General features: G+C 36.9%; 4 protein-coding genes across 4 annotated transcripts; 3 read left to right on the top strand and 1 right to left on the bottom strand.

Annotated features, from left to right (window-relative positions):
• Positions 1–231: 231 nt before the first annotated feature.
• LOC105249390 (proton-coupled amino acid transporter-like protein pathetic) lies at positions 232–10,150 on the bottom strand. Its single transcript, XM_011254812.3, has 9 exons — positions 9,946–10,150; positions 3,484–3,526; positions 3,243–3,328; positions 3,025–3,123; positions 2,221–2,371; positions 1,924–2,045; positions 1,303–1,842; positions 1,047–1,213; positions 232–958 (listed from the first exon to the last, which is right to left on the bottom strand). Exons 2-9 carry the CDS (start codon positions 3,484–3,486, stop codon positions 717–719), a joined length of 1,410 nt encoding a protein of 469 aa, XP_011253114.1. The 5' UTR covers positions 3,487–3,526; positions 9,946–10,150; the 3' UTR covers positions 232–716.
• Positions 10,151–12,439: 2,289 nt separating this feature from the next.
• On the top strand, positions 12,440–13,804 carry LOC105249404. The gene is made up of 2 exons (XM_011254838.2): positions 12,440–13,276; positions 13,341–13,804. The coding sequence occupies exons 1-2, from the start codon at positions 12,440–12,442 to the stop codon at positions 13,722–13,724; spliced, it is 1,221 nt and encodes a 406-aa protein (XP_011253140.1). The 3' UTR covers positions 13,725–13,804.
• A 486-nt stretch (positions 13,805–14,290) lies between these two features.
• Positions 14,291–15,804, top strand: LOC112638654 (microtubule-associated protein 10-like). The gene is made up of 3 exons (XM_025410737.1): positions 14,291–14,416; positions 14,485–14,698; positions 14,827–15,804. The coding sequence occupies exons 1-3, from the start codon at positions 14,291–14,293 to the stop codon at positions 15,336–15,338; spliced, it is 852 nt and encodes a 283-aa protein (XP_025266522.1). The 3' UTR covers positions 15,339–15,804.
• A 30-nt stretch (positions 15,805–15,834) lies between these two features.
• LOC105249393 lies at positions 15,835–18,923 on the top strand. Its single transcript, XM_011254818.3, has 5 exons — positions 15,835–15,936; positions 16,206–16,316; positions 16,496–16,726; positions 16,841–17,101; positions 17,267–18,923. The coding sequence occupies exons 1-5, from the start codon at positions 15,835–15,837 to the stop codon at positions 18,494–18,496; spliced, it is 1,935 nt and encodes a 644-aa protein (XP_011253120.1). The 3' UTR covers positions 18,497–18,923.
• Positions 18,924–18,925: the final 2 nt, after the last annotated feature.

An 18,925-nucleotide genomic window follows, 5' to 3' on the forward strand; every position in this document is an offset into this window, starting at 1 on the left:
TATCAGATATAAAAGATAATGTTAATAGATATTGTAAATTTGAGTAAATTTAGTAAAACATACGTCTAATATTCGATTGTTTTTTTTTTTTTTTTTTTATCAAAATATCTTTCTGCAAGGCAAGATAGAGATAATTTGCAGATCAATTACAATTAATTTCTTTAATTACAATTTTGTATAAATGCAATTTTGTATAAATTTTGTATAATTGTATAACAATATCAAAATTTCTGTTTTATATCGTAGAATTAAATAGTATATAATAGACGTTATTTTCGATAATATACAAATCATTTTCTAAAGAGGTTTCTTAGAATACTCGTATATCTCACACGCGAGCGCAATAATTTATTCATGCTTTGCAGCAGAGTTTCTCCTGCTAAGTGAATACTGCCATTATTCCTAAATCTACATTTGTTTACCATTTCTAACTTATGCATACTTATACATTATTTTAGACAATAAAAAATTTTCTATATTTTATCAGAGAATTTCAAGAATAAGAGAAAATTTGAACTAATTATGTAATTCAAATTCTTCGCTTCTGTTTAAAAGTTCACTGACACCCGCCCGCGAGCGTAATATTTGATTTACATCTAATTTATTCCAATATCGTTAATTATATGGATGGAGCAGATCTAAGATATGATAGAAAAATTCATTGTATACCCGCTAAATCATTTGCACTAAGTAAAAAAAAGAAAATATTCTTTCCATCAAGCATACAATTTCATAATGTCTATTATGGCACTGCGCGATCCAAATATTAATGCTATCACACCTATCACGCATATAATTACATTCTTTAAAGCCACCCAATTTCCTGGTCCGAAGCCGACATCCCAATAAGTTACAGTCTCGATGAATACCGGAATGAGGAGGCCCAAAATGGAAAAACAAAATGCACCAATCAGTCCGATGAACGGTTCGATGCTCGGCACTGCTATGGCAAGAAGACCTGGGCAACGATTACCTCATATTATATCATCATCAGTTTATAACATTTCAGAAATAATTTGAAAAATAAGATGTTTCTGAGTGCTTACCTGCACCAATTACTAGTACCGTTCTCATGATATAATTAGCTAAAAGTGGTTTCTTCTCAAAGCGATCTTTTATAAGAGTCCACCCAATATCGAGGCACACGTAAAATTGCAGACCGAAAGTGCAAAACACAGCCAGGGCGATCAAAATCTGTACTACTTGTGCCGGTCTGTGAAAAAGTTAATCAAAATATAAAAAAAAACTGACATCAGGTGTATACATGCGTAAATTTAATTCTTAATCAATTTGATATCTTACATTTCTTCTGTCGGTAGATTAAGGGTGATGCTACCTTTCGTTTCGTCCTGATACTTGACGTATCCGAGAAATCCAAGGAAAATGTACACGAGCGTAACGCCAGACATTCCCTTGTTAAGAACTCCGCAGATTCCCACAAAGTGCTGTGGCGTTTTCATGCTATTCTCCAAAGGCATCACCACACCGATTGCCTCCATGGCGAAGACAGTAATGCTGAAGAATTGCGGGAAGGTCTCGATCGTCCCTATCAGAGGTATCGAAGACAACGGCGGTATATCCCAGACGAGATAGTAGAACGTTATTCCCAGTCCTACTCCCATAAAGATGTTTGCCACCATCGAAACCGGCGCCAAATACTTCAAGTCGGGTACCCAACTGAGTAGAACTAACGGTACCAATAAATAGGCGATGATCAACCGGAGGCTATATTCGCTACCTTGATAATGTTCGATAATTTGTTGGAAGTTGGCAGCCACGATTACCGCGTACACGCTGCAGGTGCCGAAGTATGTGACGAACAGACTAATTTGAATAAGATGTCTATAAAAGAGAAAGAGAGAAACTCAGTTTTAAAGAATAGTTGCTTTAGAAATTCGTACATTCGAAGAATAAAACTAATACCTAGAAGGTTTCGCGAACTTCCTCGCCCATTGAGGTCCTTTATCGAAAGCCACCTCGGCTACCTCAGCAAATCCCATTTCTGTTTTACGAGTTTTATGGTAAAGTAAGTGCGCGCATTTGACCTGGAAATGAATTATAGATATTGTTAGAGAAAATAAAATTAGAATATTATTACATTTGCATACGCGTGCTGATATAGTGATTGTATTGTTACATTCAAGGAACTAAATTTAGCTATTTCCTGAGCGCTGATAATGTAACAATATGTATACAAATTTTTATCTGTCAGAAACTCACCAGAATATACGCACAGTGCGTGCATACAAATGCGACAAGTATCGTAGCAAAGATTCCCAAAAGTAATCCGGCATTTTTGAAAGCTATAGGCATAGCCAAGATGCCACTGCCAAGGGAGGCCTTCAATAAGTGCGTCAATGTGTCGCAATCCCTGAAAGTATCATCTATCTGTTACACATCAATTGCATAATTTCTGTCAGCATCAATGATTAACTTCAAAAAAATTAGTTTTATAGTTCTAAGGTGGAAATTACAAGTGCTTCACGTATCATGTTTCTATCATGTTGCAAATCTATTGGTAACCGTATTACCCAACTATTAAAGAGATGAAATATATAACGCAAACCGCAATGTACTTTATTCATGACAGTAAATGTGGACGAGTCATGTAAGATAATTATAATACGGATGAATGTGTGAATAAATAATAAATGCACGCAAACAACGTATAAGTCATATAAGTCATATATCGGATTGAAATAATAGGTCAAAGTTAGTGGAATTTCATATCTGACGTATTTTTTAATTGCGTTTGATCTATTTGAGAGATTTACATAACGAAAGAAATGAAATTTATATTTTCTATTATTTTTAATTGATATCAATAATATACGAATGTGTGTGTGTGTTCTTTTGTATTTATTCTGCTTGCAATTATTATATATGTTTTGCTATTCTTCGAATATACTTTTGAATCTGCACACACACACAAAGCCGAAACTCTTGCTCAAATATATTCAAATGCAAAATATTTAAAAGCAATGTGAAAGGCAATCTAATCGCGATTAAAAAAATATTTCTTACGTCGTTGGATTGTCAACTTTGCGTTCCGCAAAGGGATCAAAACTCTTCTCATCGGCCAGCGCGGCTTCAACGTCGCGCGAGGCGACTTGTACTTTATATCTGAAACAAATACATATATAATTTTTAATAATTCGTCATTTATATGTTACGCTCATATTTTCAATAAATCACATAAAATAAATTTCGTTTCTCAAGTGATATCAATTGGATTATCTTACTTGGCAGATAGGACGCCATCCTTGAGATTAGATCCATCCTGAGGCAGAAAAGTGTCCAACTCCGTCGGCGCTTTATCGTTTTCCGTCTACGTCAAAAACACAATGAATAATTGATAATTGCGACAGGCTTTATTCATGACGACAAACAAATCGCGCAAGATAATTATGACGCGAATAGATGTGAATAAATAATTAAGCATGCACAAATAACAGATAAGTCGTATGTTGAATTGAGACTTACCATCGTAGCTCCCTTGTAGATATGTTATCTGCGTTATTATTATCTGAAAAACATGTAAAAGAGACATTGAATGAAATTTTCTTTGTTTATTATCATACTCTAAAAATATAAATTTTACAAAAGCACGTGAAACTTTTAAAAGAAGTTTGTATAAAAGAGATATTATCGCTTTGAATTCATGTTTTTTGGAGAATAGTTTCAGTTTTTCCTGTTTCTTCTACGATGCAAATACAAGAGGAATAGCAAATACAAAACAAGATATCTATCAAATCTATTATCAACAGCTACAACTATCTTGTATTTATAGCTGTCACTTTTGAAACGAATCCAGTGAAAATTTATAATGCAAAATTGTTATAATTTATCTCAATCTTGTGGTTTTACAGATTGATATATCAACTTGTTGCAATATGTATTATAAATAATACATATCGTTAACTTTCCGTTTATTCTGTAAAAACTTTTATTACGACTACGTGAGATTTTTCCTCTAAAAAAGCAAACTAGAAAAGAGTTATTATGTACATTGGAGTTCTCATTAACGTAACATCCTTATTTAAGTAATGTCTTTATATATATGCAATTTTAACCACAACATAAAAATACATTATGTATATTAGAAAAGTCCTTTTATTAATGACAATTTGACCACATCAACATAAAATATATGCATTAAAAAGGTAATGGGTTATTGAGTGGTTTGACCACATCAATATGAAAAATACGAGGGAATCTTTATGATCTGCATATAATATTTTCTGCTCTTGGCGCCGCTCATTTCTGTCCGCTTTTGTGACACTCGTAACAATCAGAAGCGTAATATTATTTATACACCTAGAGGCATACTATTATTTATACGTACATTGTCACAATTCAATTGGAGAAGATTATATTATGCATGTAGCGTCATACAAAAGAATGTTAACTTTTTTTAACCACTTCCGGGTTCGCGAACTCGATCTTACTCGAACAAAGGGAACAATTGTGCATTTGTGTGGGTGAGTTTAGATAAGCGCGGCAATATATCATTTTAATTGTTATATTGAAAGAAGAAAAAACGGGTATAAAATTAAATGCGATCAAAAAGTGACCGAGTTTTCAGGATAGAGTTTTTTCCACACATTTTTTTTCATATATTTTTCGAGTAATAGTATCCTAAGACGAGTCAAATTACGGATGCTCGTCTACAGTAAATGTTAAAGTCGAGGTAAAATCGAGATGCCAAGAAAAAAGAACTTCTCTCAAGTTTCCCTCACTCAAAATTTTAAGGATCGCGTAGATCCAAAAGATGAGTCACAAAAAGATCGCTTGCTCAATTGTTAGCTTTTACAACGCATTAAAACTTGTTAAAAATATTATAAAACATAATTTATATTTATAATTATATTTATAAATAAATTATATTTTAAATTATATTTATAACTGTAAATGTATTTTATTGCAGTATTAAAAAGGATTTTTCGTAAATCATGTTGCTTGAAAATTATTAGAAAATCAAATTATATAAGTACGTTTTATTATAGTTTTACTTTTGTTATCTTAAGAATTAAAATTTATAAAATTATCACAAATATATTATTAAATAATAGAACGTATTATTGTAAAAGATATGATTAGGTAATAGAATGTATTATAAAATATGCATACAGAGAATTCATAATAAATGCAAATTTCTTATTTTAACATATGTTCAAGTGTTGTATCGAATGATGGTATATTTCTAACATTACATTTTTTCTGCGAGATGCTTGCTAATCCACATCATAATTTAGATTCAATTAGCAATAATTGCATTAGTGATCACGAATGTTGATTGTAGTTTTGCGATAGTAATTTTTAATTGTCGGATAATATCGAACCAGGATTAAAAATAAAAATAACGAATAAATGATTCATTGATCATCGATATTATTTCGCTAGATGTTGTATTTTAAAAGTTTCCGCGAGTCTCGAAGACTTTGGTATTCGTTCACGAATATCAGAAACATAGTAGAGATGCAAATCAAATCTTTGCTTTGATACTATTTCGAAATCGATCATATTCTTCATTTACGCATGATTACCGAATATCTACTATAAATGATATCGACACATTCTCCCTGTTTTAATATTGTCCATTATACATTGGTGACTAATATCCTGTTACATAAGATAGCACTTAAATTGGCGAGAGATAATCAAGTGTGAAATAATTGTAGTTCGATGATATATGAATAATACAAAGTGGCATATAAGATATCGACAGATTCTTGGCCTCTCGCGACATAAGCAGAATAGAAAGCTTCAAGTTGTAGGACAAGGTTTGCGATCCTCGATCTAATTGTACGACTAAAAGTCAATCGGATATCGGGCGCTGGCTATTTGTAATTATATTAAAGTGATATTAATTTCATCATTTTGCAAGCGGTCTGACGAAATAACAGAGCTCGATAATGAGGATTACGAGTATAATGAGACAAATGAAGTCATCATAATGAATTTGATAAATTAACGTGTGTCAGTTTATTCTTTTAATTCTCGTGACAATTAGGTCGGTCATTAAACTCTAAGATATATAATTTTCTATTATGATTAATCCTGCGTTTACAATTTGATCTTTTTTATAGATAGTATAAAAAAATAACAATCAACATATATATTAATTTATTATTAATTTTATATAAATTACAATATTATTAATTTGAAACGTGAACGTAAATCAATTATCATATATATACTAATCAAATTTGATCTAATTAATTTTCGACTAATTTTTTATCACGAAGTAATAACTAGAATATTGTGAATTTTGACTGAATGTAGACTAGTTATCATTTATCATTTACTAATCAGTTTATCTTATCCAATCCTCTTGAATAATTATCGGACAGAAAATAATCAGAATATTGTGAGTTTTGACTGAACATAAACTAGTTATTATTTAGTTAAAAATATATGTTTAGATAAAATCTTATTTAAATCTTATTTAGGTACTAATCAGTATATAGAGAATTTTATTTGTTAATGTTAATTGTAACTAACGCTGCTTTAAAAAAAAACCATTTTCTAGATACAAAAGAGCAAAAAATTAAAAAAAAATAAATTTTTAATACCTGACGTTGTGTTTAAAAAAAGATTTTCTGGAGAAAAACTAATTGAAAAATGCACTTTTTGCACAGCGCCAGCTATTAAAAATTTATTTTTTTTTTTAAATAACCGGCGCTATAATAAAATTAATACTAATTTATCAATCGGTCTATTCATTTGGCTTGACTAGTTTCTGGTCATTTTTTCCAAGAAACTGCTTTTTTAACATAATGCTATCTATTAAAAAGTAAAATTGTCTCTGCTGATTTTAATAGCTAGCCATTAAATAGAACTTTATCTAAACAGAATTTTTTACTCAGTCATGTGTTAAATATTTATTATAGAAGTAAATTTAACATAGTAATAATTGGTTAATTTGTAAGTTGTAATCAGTTTTTCCTCAAACTACATTTTTCAGAGATTAATCTTCGTCAAGTTTTGAGGAAAAAATTAATTTTAACGAATCAAAAAAAGAGTTTCTACAAATTACAAATAAGAATGAATATATTTTGTCCTACGTATCGTTCAGTCGAGGAATATGACGCCGTTATGTAAAACCACAAAAAATCTAAGGTCACGTTTCTCGTATGGTGTTCGTATGCTTAATGCATGAGCGCATCACGGATAATACTGATAATTTTTTATTAAAATATTATATATATAGTGCATATAAAAAATATAGTATATAAAAAAATATATGCATATTTTAATTTAAAATAATTAGTATTGTGTAATGTGGCGCTGGCGCAGATGTGTGTGTGTGTGTGTGTGTGTGTGTGTGTACAGGGTGTCCCGTAACTACCGCTTCATATTTTAAAGATAGATTCTCTGGTCAATTTAAAAACGATTTTTCCTCAGCGAAAATGTCGAAGGAGATCATTATTTTTTGCATAGTCCCAATTTTTGTCATCATGTATCTTTCTAAGCCTTAAATTAAAATTCTATTAAAGTAAACTCTACCTAAAATTAACTAAAGAATGTGACTTTATTAATATTTTATTCCCATAAGGCTTAGTTTGCGAAAAACTCTTTATTTTCAATCATTTATAACTCAAAAACTATTAGTGCTTCGACATTTTCGCTGAAGAAAAATCGTTTTTAAATTGGCCAGAGAATCTACCTTTAAAATATGAAGCGATAGTTTCGGGACACCTTGTGTGTGTGTGTGTGTGTGTGTGTGTGTGTGTGTGTGTGTGTGTGTGTGTGTGTGTGTGCGCGTGTGCGTGTGCGTGTGTGTATACTGAACGATATTTGCAAAATGATATTTATTTTATAAAACTATTCTTTATCTTAGCATTACACACATTATCCATTTATAATTATATATATATATATATATATATATATATATATATATATAATTATAAATATTTAAAATAGTAAAGTAATTAATATTAACGAAATAATGCTTTTAAATAAAAAACATACATATCTGAAATAAAGAATATTTTACACTTTAAATGTCTGACAATTAAGATGAAAATGAAAATTATTCAAACATATTTGATATATTTGCTGCATAAAAACAGTTTCTTCCTGAGACCATTAAGTATAATTCCATGCGATAACTAAAAACGAAACGGATAATGTGTGTAATGCTAAGATAAAGAATAGTTTTATAAAATAAATATCATTTTGCAAATATCGTTCAGTAAACGCAAGTTGACGTGGCAGCTATTTATTCATCTTATCATAAGCTTCCGTTTCGCTCAGAGTTCGTGACAGGTATGCCTTTCGATTTTACTATTATGGCGAATCAATGACGAACAAGTACCGATTATGAGGCTAAACGAGTTGAAGTAGAAATTTGGCTGTCTGCCAGTGAAATGTACAATAAGTCAAAACTATACATGATCGAATATTATTCGGCTACGAAGGTATTTACAAGTAATGACTAACACATACGTTTCTTATAACAGATTAGCTATAACGGAAGACTAAATATAATTATAATTGGCCCATTTTTACTTATCTTTTACGTAGAGATAAAACTAAAATAAAGAATGATATTTTCGCGTATATATGCTTTAATTTCATTTGAAGAATCTACAGAAAGATATGAGGAAATCTTTTAAGATACGAGGAAATCTTTTAAGACTTGTAGGAAAATCTAGATAATATATATCTAAGAATATACTAAAGATATCTGGGGAATCGCTAAATATATCCAACGGTTCCGCGATTCCCTAAGTGTCGATTTTATAACATTTCCAACTTAAAACTTAAATGCCATATATGCAAAAAACACGTAAAAATTCAACGCGACGTGAAAACATCTAATTCTCTGGCGCAGAAAAACGATCGAATTTTAAAATTGTAAGATGTCGAGTTAGCTAATTTTTTCAACATACTTTTAAATCGAAGAATACATTGAGAGTGGTTTGTCACCGGTGTAATATTTCGCAAGTTGAAGAATGTGTTAACGCATTACTGACAACTGCAAGATATAGGAGTCCGATAATCTAAACAATCCGATGCAGTTTACATTTCAATTAGGAACGGTGGTAAATACTTCTTTGTGAACTTCCATTTGACAACTGCAGAAAAATTACGTAGTTGTATTTTACACACAACTGTCTTCCCTCGTGCGTCTACATCGAGTCACACATCTGTGTCCTCTCATTATTATATCAATAAATTTTCGCGACGATAACGTTGCAAGAAAGATGTGGCCGAGCGACTGTAGATGCTCGTCCGAAATATCGGTAAATAGTTACATCATGCAAAACTCGTGTGCGATAAAAAGACGCCCATACGTTGTGCCTACACGTGGTCGCTTTGACGAACAATTGCTCCGAAACCACCATGTGATTTAATTTAAATTTGACAACAAAAATTTGACGAAAAACGTTTGAAATATAAGTTAATTGACAGTATCTTTTCATTGAAGCATGATATAACATTATATAATAGTGACGATATTAATGATAACGGTAATTACAAGTAATGTGTTACAAAAAGTAATAATGGCGAGAATGATTTATAACACCATGCAACATGACGCAATGTCAGTAGAAATTTTAATTGTCTATGATAAAGGATAAGCGCGGATAAGTCTAAAAATAAAGGATAGCGCGATAAATGAGAGACCATTTTTCTTATTTGAAAGAAAAGTATTTAGAAAATTATTTTTTATACAACAATCATTAATCTTCGACTTTTTTACTTTGTAACTCTTTCGCGCTTCGGTTCGCAATCGATCATATTCTCTTTTTCTCTGCTTCTCGGCTTTTCCACGACCCTACCTTTCCGCGAATTTTCCAATCTCGTCGTAACGGTACCAAAAATACCATCACGACGCGGGAAAATGCACGAGGGACGCGAACGGAGTTCTCACGATCCGGTTAGCCCACGAGGGCCAGGTAACAATCGATGGAATCGATTAGGAATACTCACTTGTCGAGTCACCGCTCGTTATACGTCAAGCCTCTACGTGTGGCAAGAATTCAAGAAGCCCGTCGTCCTGGTGATTACCTCATTCCCGTATATTCTGCTATATCCGACGAGATCAGCGCGAGTTTCGGACGCCGAATTCGCCTACGCACCAACGCACGAACCGTTCAAAGGACCGCCGCCGACTGCCGCTTGCCGTCTTCGCCGCCGCGTCTTTACCACCGTCACTGCCACCTCCCGCGGGTCCCCCCCCCCCTCTCCGTCGCCGTCGCCGTCGCCGCCGCAGCTGTACTCCGAGGTTCTGCGGCAGAGGTCGTCGCTCGAGAGTCGCGGCCGATTTCCGCCGGTCGCTTGTTCTTTCCAATGCCATCCAACGCGGATGATACGAATCCCGAATAAAAATGAATCCGACTAGGAATTGTAGAATTTCCAGATTAAATTGAATCTACGCGAGCCCGAGATATTTCGCGATCGATGAGACCTTCGCGCGTTATCACGTTCTATTTTTAGGATTTTTTTTTAGAAGCAGCACCTCGTACTTTGCTCTCGGCTCCGCGTCGGGAGGAATAAAGTCTCGCTGTATATGTTCTATAATTGCGAGCGAGAGGCTCGTATTTAAAAATTGACGAACTCAGGAGGTGAACCCTTATGCCATCCCTCACCTAAATCGGTATCGTGTGACCCGCTAGAGCGAGAAGCCAGAAATGGTGGGCGCGTGCAACACACACGCGTCTAACAATAAAGTCTGGCGGCCTATACACCGTAAGACACGATGGATGATGAAATTCGGCGAGCCGATGTCACGACTAACGCAGCGACTTCACGCAACGACTACGTCGCTTCACGCGTGCCATGCGTTATTCATTAATCGCGTGCGCCTCGCGTCGACGACGAGCACGTGGGACACGCGATTCCCGCTATCGAGCCTCCCGTGAGGTGTAATCGATACGTATGTGTATATTATGCAGGCGCCTGTCGAGAATGAGAAGTTTTTTTCTTTCGAGAACTTCATTAAACTTGATAATTTGTCGTATATTTGTAATATTAATAAAGAAATTATTTTGAAAAAAAAAATTATTTTTTTTTGTTTAATGGAGAACACTTTTTCCCATTGAATTTTTTAATTTACTAGAGAGAACTCGTGAGACTCGTAGAAAAATTCTTATTAATTGTGAAGTCAAGAGATAAATATCTTGACTGCACTTCTACTGAATTTAATAGCCGTCTGTTGAATTAATTGGTCCTCATTTAGCGGGGCGATGGCGGGATCGCAATTTCATCCAATCGAACATCTGATCGTATAAATAATCGACGTGGATGAGGGTCATGTAAAAGAGGACCACCGTTTGTGCGTGCGTAACGATTGCATGATGAAGACGGCCAAGTGCCTCATAAGCCGGTTCCGCGCGAAAATGCCAACTATCTGAAATTAAATATCCGGAACATTTTACGACGATAAAGAGCGACCATACGATATTGTTGCCACTACTGCATTTAGAAGGTCGTATACAAGTTGCAGTGTCATTTTATTGCGCGCCTTCCACATTTACAATGGAAAAAAAAACTGTCTTATCGCTTACGAGTGAGAGGGAAACCAAGATTCGCTTCAATGTATTGCAATATTAGACTTTGGAAATCGTATAATTTGAAAAACTATAAAAAGTTAGAAATCTGCGGATTTTATTTTTCCAAGAGACATCCGTAAACATTAAGATTAGAACGAAATTATTTTGATTTTATTAAATTTTTTTTTTAAGTTCATTATTATTTTTCACGATTAAAATTTCTTTCAGCTTTAATCATCTTTATGTAAAAAATGACAAAAGAAATATTATTTTGACAAAATATTTTACATTTATTTCATGGCGTTTTTGATTGATTATATTGATTTCATGACGTTATAAATTACATTCCGATGTTAAAGTGATATAATAGTTGAAGTTCTTTTTTAGGCACAAGAATCGAAATAGCTCGAGCTCTAAAAATATAAATACGACTTTAATATCTTCTCTTTCAATTCTACTGATGCGTTGCATCATCTTAAGATCGTATCTTGTTCCGACCTACATCACTTTATTCTGTACCTGTATAATAATAAATGATTAAGTAACATTGTATATTATCGCGTAACTTGCTACGCTGTTTCTCCTATTCATTCTTTTATCGATCACGTTTGACCTGAACGAATAGACTTGAAACTTGAACTTTGACAGATAAAACAGTAACATTACGCACGATGTCTTTATGATTAGGCAAAGCTGTCTCAGCAACGATAACCTTTCGATAATGAGTTTTTAAATTTTCTCGTTAAAAATATCTCCAGAAAATTTCCTTGCATGGCTTATCTAAATTTTTCAAATTGTTTAATTAACTTAATTTGCCAACTAATGAAAAATTCGTCATATCTGTCATAGTTAATTTGATAAACCGTCACGTGCAACGAGAATAACTCTGATCATGTAGAATCATTTATCGCGAAAAAAACTTCACCGCAATCATGTCAGCGAGACGCGTCAAGTCACCATTGTATGGCAGCCGCGAGCAAGCTTCTCCCGAAGTGTGCAGGGAGCATTACCTGTTCCTGTTGGAGCTGTTCGTGAGACAGGTGTCGGGCGACCGCCTGGCCAAATTGAATCAGATGTTCTGCGTGCCTACGAGCGTTCATTTTGGATTTCTCGACTTTGTGGACGAGAATGATCTGACCGTGACTCCGGTGAACCTTTTCTTTCAACCGCAGGCGGGTATCGCTAATGACGTCGAGATCTTCAACGCTGGAAAATCGGTGCTGTTCGCCGTCGACCACGAGACGGTTACAGATCGCTCCGTAAAAATGATTTTGAAGCTCACCGTGAGGAAGCAGATGCCGGACGGTATCAAACCGGACATCTTGATGGGTGTCGGCGAGCTAGATTTGTCCGGTCAATACGCAGCTTTGAGATTAGAGATGCTACAGTACTGGAAAAAGGGTGTCGCTACGTCCAAGGTCTTCGATGGCCAAATACCGTTGATTCACAATCAGAACTTATCGGGCTATCTGGACATTTTCGTGAGAATGTCTGGTTTCGGGCAGACAATCGTCACGGAATTCGACGCGCCGATCGACCAGGATCCCTCAACCTTCATCTTCGGTTCAGGAGAGCTCGATCAAGCTTTATCGTACAAATGTCGCAAGATGGATTCTCGCACGGTTGATCTCTTTGAAGATTCTAGCGAGGAACTTCGAACTTGTCCCGTTTGCGAACCGGAAAGGTATCCTTGTGTGCCGTGTGGAAAATTAGCAGCTGTCGAGGAAAGGGACAAAGGAGATGATGGAATAGCAGGAAGAAAGGATATGGTACATGTTAAAAAAAATGAAAATTTTTGATTAACCATCTAAGAATTTCGGATTTAATTTTCAGTCGCCAAAAAATCTCGTCCGAGCCACTGGTGGCCTGACTCAACCTTGCGGCAAGCCAGTGGTTCTCAAGGTATCCGGTCTCTTTGACAATGGTGACATCGGTGGAAAGAAACCTACCGTGACAGTTGCTGGGGAATCCACCGCGGCGAAAGGCGAATCGTCCGATCCTGATCATGATATTTTTGTCCTAAGGATCGGCAAGAAAGGCCTCGTCGGCATCGGCGAGAAGTCTGATATACAGTTGGAGATGAAAACCCCGAAAGGATTGGAAAGAAGGCCACCGATCAGATACGAGACTAGAGATATGCAAACGGAGAAATACGAGGAGGAGGCCCCAAAGGAAAGAAAAAAAATTAAAAAAAGAAAAAGAAGAAAAATTAATTGAATGCGCCTCGAGATCGAGAGGGACTCGAATTCTAAATATATTCTAGATAAATTCTGAATTTATTCGAAAGGATTTATTTCGCGGTGATATTTTCCTTAATGTCGTTTTTGGGAAACTCTCTGATGAATATTGTGTTTGTAATATAAGTACAAATATAAATTTATAGTTGTAATTTTTTTAAGTGTTTTATACTATAAATATCGCACTGTTAAATGATATATAAAACAAATATTATTCGTAATATCTTTCTAAAATGTAATATGTAGATAGCGATTAATGAATCATCCTATATAATAAGATAGCGTTTCAATCGATAAGTTTGTATGTATATAATTATCAATCTAAATATTTTTTTATTGTTTATAGTAATCTAAATTGATTAAAGTAATATGAGCAAGAAATAACATAAAATAAAAATATATAACATGTGATTTTTGATAAAAATTATTAATTTTTACTTGACTCTCTAGAGACAAAACATATAAAATAAAAAGACTGATAAAGTTGATAAATATGACAAGACATTAACCTCAATATTTTATTTAAATTATATATAGATATTTAAAATGGAAAACATAATAAAAGGAGAACAGCTATTTTTGATGGAGTTTTTAGTGGACAAAGTCAATATTCCTGCGATACGGGCAATACATAAAGAGATCTTGCCGGCGAAAACATGCATCTCGTTTCAAGTAAGTTTCTGTATTGAAATCTCTCAATCCCTTTTATTATTGACGATTACAATAATTATCATTATCAGATATTGGATTTGCCCCCTCTTAATATTTATCAAGAATCACCAACGGAAGCTTGCGCCTGCATCGATAAAGGACCGCAAGTCTTCAAAAAGGGCAAATCTTGCCTATTCGCTCTTGCAAACGTTGTTTTGCAAAAACCATTGTGCAGTTTTCTCGTAACAATGTCCGTTTACAAGGAATTGCCACCAGGAGTCTTGCCAGATGTGATGTTAATCGGTCCTTTAATTTTTGTTCTTGTTCTATTTTCTTATTTCTCTCTTCAACATATTATATGAAATATTTTAACGTTGTAATCAAATCATCATTCTTTTACCCGGTATAGAAATATGTTTTTTGACATATAGGTACTCATCAGATTCAAGTTCGCGATCTTATAAACTCGCTATTGAGCCAGCAGATCTTCCAGATCGCCTGCAAACCGAAAATCAAGGATACTTTTAAGATTACCACGGCAACAGGACAATGCGTGGGCCAAGTCACGGTTTTTATCCGCGCCTCGTGCTTCGGCAGGAAGATCGTCACGCAATTTCAAATTCCACACGATAGAAAACCTTACCTCTTTAAGGGCGCCGATGACGGTCCTGTGTTTCAATGCAAGAGGATAACTTCCGCTTCGGACAGAGAAGGGACGAAGTGTGCGTGTCCTCCGAAAAAAACTGGCGACGGCAGCGGAGAGGCTGCGAGGATCTGCTGTCCGCGAAAGGAACGACTGGAAGATATCGAGAGGCTCGAGTGTTCACCGTGCTGTCGCGGTATTCGAGACAGGAGCAAGGAAACTATCCGGAAGTGTGGTTGCGTCGTCAAGAAAGACCGGACTTGCAGCTGCGTCCGAACGAACGTCAGACGCTGGAAATGAATAGGAGAATTGCTCGCGGAACGCTTTTCAAGGATCAACAAGCTAAAGACATATTCGAGCGAGTGGCTATCGATCCTGGTGACCGTCTCGATTCTTAACCAACTTCCGCGCGCGCTCCTGCGTATTTAGATCTCCGTTTATTCCTGGCCGGCGTCACGGGGAAAGCGACACGATGGCGCGATGCCAGGGGGATGCGACCACGGGAGGAAGGGAGGCCCGGGTCGACGACACCGGGTTGCCGCCGCGCTCACCCCGCCAACCCCTTATCCATCGTCGCCGCGGGGTGCTAGGCCGATATTGTCGCGTCTGCGCGATGAACAACAGTTGGGAGACTGTCTAGTCGGGCCGGACGGCTTCGCGACAGAGTCGTGCCGCCGTGCGGCGTCGGGGGACGCGCGTTAACCCCTCGCCAACCTCGATAAAGACGCCTGGCCGAGGTGTTGACGACACCCCGGCGACGACAACGCTCGGCCACGGACGTCCTGCGGTCGCGACCATGAACAGCTCGCCGCAAAACACCAACAGCATCGGCGGCCAGAGGCGGACGACCGGTATCGACAACAGCGACGAGGAGGAATGGAGCGGCGTCGTCGAATGTGTAATTAATTAATCTCCCCAGTCGCTTCTCTCTCGCCCTGCGTTATTCACGTTGAGGAAAATGGAGGAATCATCCCGCGAGTCGTCGCGCGATTCTATTTAATTTCTGCTTTTTTAAATCTTATCTGCAAATTCTTCCGCCGTTTTCTTTATCAGAGGTCGCGTAAAACAGATAGCTTCCTCTTTTTCTTTATCAAATGCAATATTGTATGGTCGCGTAAAGTGGCTCCAGTCTTAGCGTTACGATTCAGCGATAAGCGTTTTTTTCAGGCTGTCCTTGAAAGAACCAAGTCCGATCGAGCTACACGCGCTGATGAAGACAGACGTCGGCGGACGATTATCGTTGAGAAGAAAAACGGCACGTACGGTTTCACATTACAGGTGATATATGTATATATATTACTACATCACATAATAAACGTGATGTCCCAATCTGTCTAACACAATGCTGTATTACTCCATCATTACATCATTCTATTAAAAAATTAAAAAATTGTAATAAATAGATATATTTTATAAATATATTTTGATTGTTTTTATCACTGACTTTGATTTGATAGAGCTACGGGATACACTATAAGAGGGAGCAGGAGATAGAGATGGTTACGTATGTGGATTACGTAGAATACGATGGACCGGCGTTCAAAGCTGGTATGCGAGAGGGTGACGTAATACTGTCTATAAACGGTCACGAGATGGACAGAGCCGATCACAAGACTCTTGTGAATTTTATCAAGAACTGTGATACCAGAATGCGAATGGTCGTGTCCTTCGAAGATTGCGTTAGAAAGGTAAAAAGAAATTTGATCATGTATCGATGATATTTTCACGATCTTGAATTTTCAATGTAAGTTTTTCTTCGGATTTTGCTAAATCAATCGTTGAGAGTATATATGATATTTTAGGTGGAATTGCATATGCGTTACATCGAATTGCAACGCGCCCTTCAATCTCGTCTAGGTGAACTGGAAAGACTGTGCGAAAGAGAACGGTCTATTTTAATGGGCCGATGGAAGACCCATTCACTGCCAGCACGCAAGAGAACGCCTAACAGCATCGCCGGCATTCATCCTAATCAACCCTCGCCCTCTTCTAGCTTCAATTCTTCCACTATCCAGTGTTGCCGGCCAGCAACTTCTACCGAGCATCTTTTACTCTATAATGTGGTAATTGTTATTTACATTTCAAGAATAAAAGTTAAAAAAATTAATACTGCAAAGTAAACTTTCTAAAGTTGATAATTTTTGTAATATTTTCCACTTATTTCTCTCATAATTTTTACAAGTACATCATTATATTCGCAATTTAAACAATACAAATATATATTACAGTTCGCAGACGGACGACCCTATCTCATACCACGTAGTGCTGCTTGTCTTGTAACAGTTGGACCGCCTCGGTCGCGCAGCGATCATCATCATTTTCTGTCTAAGATGTCGAGTGAATCTACAATGGCCGTAAGCTCTTCGCGCCACAGTTACCACCAGGCAAACGGTATGACGGGTACACCCGCAAAGAGCAAATCTCATAAGCAGTCTTGCCAGCCGCAGTCGTCCGTTGCCGGCGAAGGACCGTCTTTGCACTCGGTTCCTCAGAACAATCTTTGCGTCGCTTGTATCTCCAGCGCGAATCGTCGCCGAGAGCAGTCTGATAGCGGTAGTCTAGATGCTTACGATCTCGCCAGTCCCTGCTGTGATCCGAATTGCGTACCTAGTCGTCGACGCCGCGAGAAACAACGACGTGCCCGTAACGAGCAAACTCTTCATCAACAGCAGCAGCAGCAGCAGCAGCAACAACAACAACAGCAGCAGCAGCAGCAGCAACAAGCTAATATACAGCATCATCACATTCAAGGACAACGAGACCAACAACAGCAGCCTAATGCTCACAATTGTCCCCGCACGTCCGGTCATAGTCTTCATTCCATTACTAGTAGCGATGTTTCGACAACAGCTGACAGTGTCGCCTCTTGCTCTACCAGTCTCAGCACCGACACTCTATACTGGGATCCGAGCGTGCACCAGCGACCACCGCCGTGCCTTCAATACGCCAAGCCCAAGTCCTGGGACAACCTGACCACCAAAGCCTTTGGAGGCTACGGCTTCGGTTACGGTTACTTGGACACCGTGACTATTAAGACTCATAGCGCGGAACGTCCCGGTAAGGGATCGCATAGCGGTGGCAGTAGATCAAAGACGCCAATCGGCATCGTGCAACGCAAGTCCAGCGGTACTAGCGGTAGTACCGTGTACTCGACGGCCACGAGTTCGACAATCACGAGTCGGCACTTCCAGCCGACCAAGTCGACGGAAAGCTTATTGATTGCGCCGGGGCCGTATCAGGGCGACCTCGATCAGGCCAGTTTGAGCTGCGAATGCCTGGACAGCGGTAGTGGCGGCGGCGGACCTAGCTCGCGATTTATTCAGCTGGACAAGCACAAACACCCAGACGACGCGGCGGGATATATCCCGCCAACCCATACACAAGTTAGACATCGACGGTCTAGTCATTCCGACGGAAAATTACGGGCTATCAATAACTCCGAAGTCACGCGACTGTAATATTGTCCTAAGTACATTATCAAGATGTTAATAAAGTATCAACGTATGTAAATGTTTGCGTTTTATTTGGCTAGCCGAAAAAATGGAATCACGATAATGATCGAATCGTTAACATGTAGTCAGGGACGTCTTTGGAACAAAATGAAAATTTATGTAATTTGTACCTTTAAGCTTCACACCTTCGTTCTGTCAATGCGATACTTCTAAAATCTTTGTATCTTTAAATCAAAATTACAAACGTCTGACGCCATCTCTGTTTTTCCTCTATTATGCCATACACGTCCAGAATTTTTGTTTTCTGTATGCTTTCAATTTCACGTTAAGAATCTACCCGCTGTCAGTTCGTTTGTATGTATATTAGATACCTTGACAAATTGCACTTTCGATTAAAAAGATTAATAAAGCTGCCAAATTATTTGAAATATAGTT

Source organism: Camponotus floridanus, unplaced genomic scaffold (assembly GCF_003227725.1).
Source record: "Camponotus floridanus strain SB8 unplaced genomic scaffold, Cflo_v7.5 scaffold103, whole genome shotgun sequence".
In the NCBI taxonomy this organism is placed as follows: domain Eukaryota; kingdom Metazoa; phylum Arthropoda; class Insecta; order Hymenoptera; family Formicidae; genus Camponotus; species Camponotus floridanus.

What these genes read in the sequence shown, in the direction of transcription:
- LOC105249390 (XM_011254812.3), bottom strand. An exon ending in AATCTACCGACAGAAGAAAT is followed by an intron (nt 1,214 to 1,302) that starts GTAAGATATCAA and finishes ACTTTTTCACAG; the next exon opens with ACCGGCACAAGTAGTACAGA. An exon ending in GGTACTAGTAATTGGTGCAG is followed by an intron (nt 959 to 1,046) that starts GTAAGCACTCAG and finishes ATCGTTGCCCAG; the next exon opens with GTCTTCTTGCCATAGCAGTG.
- LOC105249404 (XM_011254838.2), top strand. Translation starts at nt 12,440, where the DNA reads ATGTCAGCGAGACGCGTCAAGTCACCATTGTATGGCAGCCGCGAGCAA. An exon ending in TAGCAGGAAGAAAGGATATG is followed by an intron (nt 13,277 to 13,340) that starts GTACATGTTAAA and finishes TTTAATTTTCAG; the next exon opens with TCGCCAAAAAATCTCGTCCG.
- LOC112638654 (XM_025410737.1), top strand. Translation starts at nt 14,291, where the DNA reads ATGGAAAACATAATAAAAGGAGAACAGCTATTTTTGATGGAGTTTTTA. An exon ending in AAACATGCATCTCGTTTCAA is followed by an intron (nt 14,417 to 14,484) that starts GTAAGTTTCTGT and finishes TATCATTATCAG; the next exon opens with ATATTGGATTTGCCCCCTCT. An exon ending in GCCAGATGTGATGTTAATCG is followed by an intron (nt 14,699 to 14,826) that starts GTCCTTTAATTT and finishes TTTGACATATAG; the next exon opens with GTACTCATCAGATTCAAGTT.
- LOC105249393 (XM_011254818.3), top strand. Translation starts at nt 15,835, where the DNA reads ATGAACAGCTCGCCGCAAAACACCAACAGCATCGGCGGCCAGAGGCGG. An exon ending in GGAGCGGCGTCGTCGAATGT is followed by an intron (nt 15,937 to 16,205) that starts GTAATTAATTAA and finishes CGTTTTTTTCAG; the next exon opens with GCTGTCCTTGAAAGAACCAA. An exon ending in CGTACGGTTTCACATTACAG is followed by an intron (nt 16,317 to 16,495) that starts GTGATATATGTA and finishes TTGATTTGATAG; the next exon opens with AGCTACGGGATACACTATAA.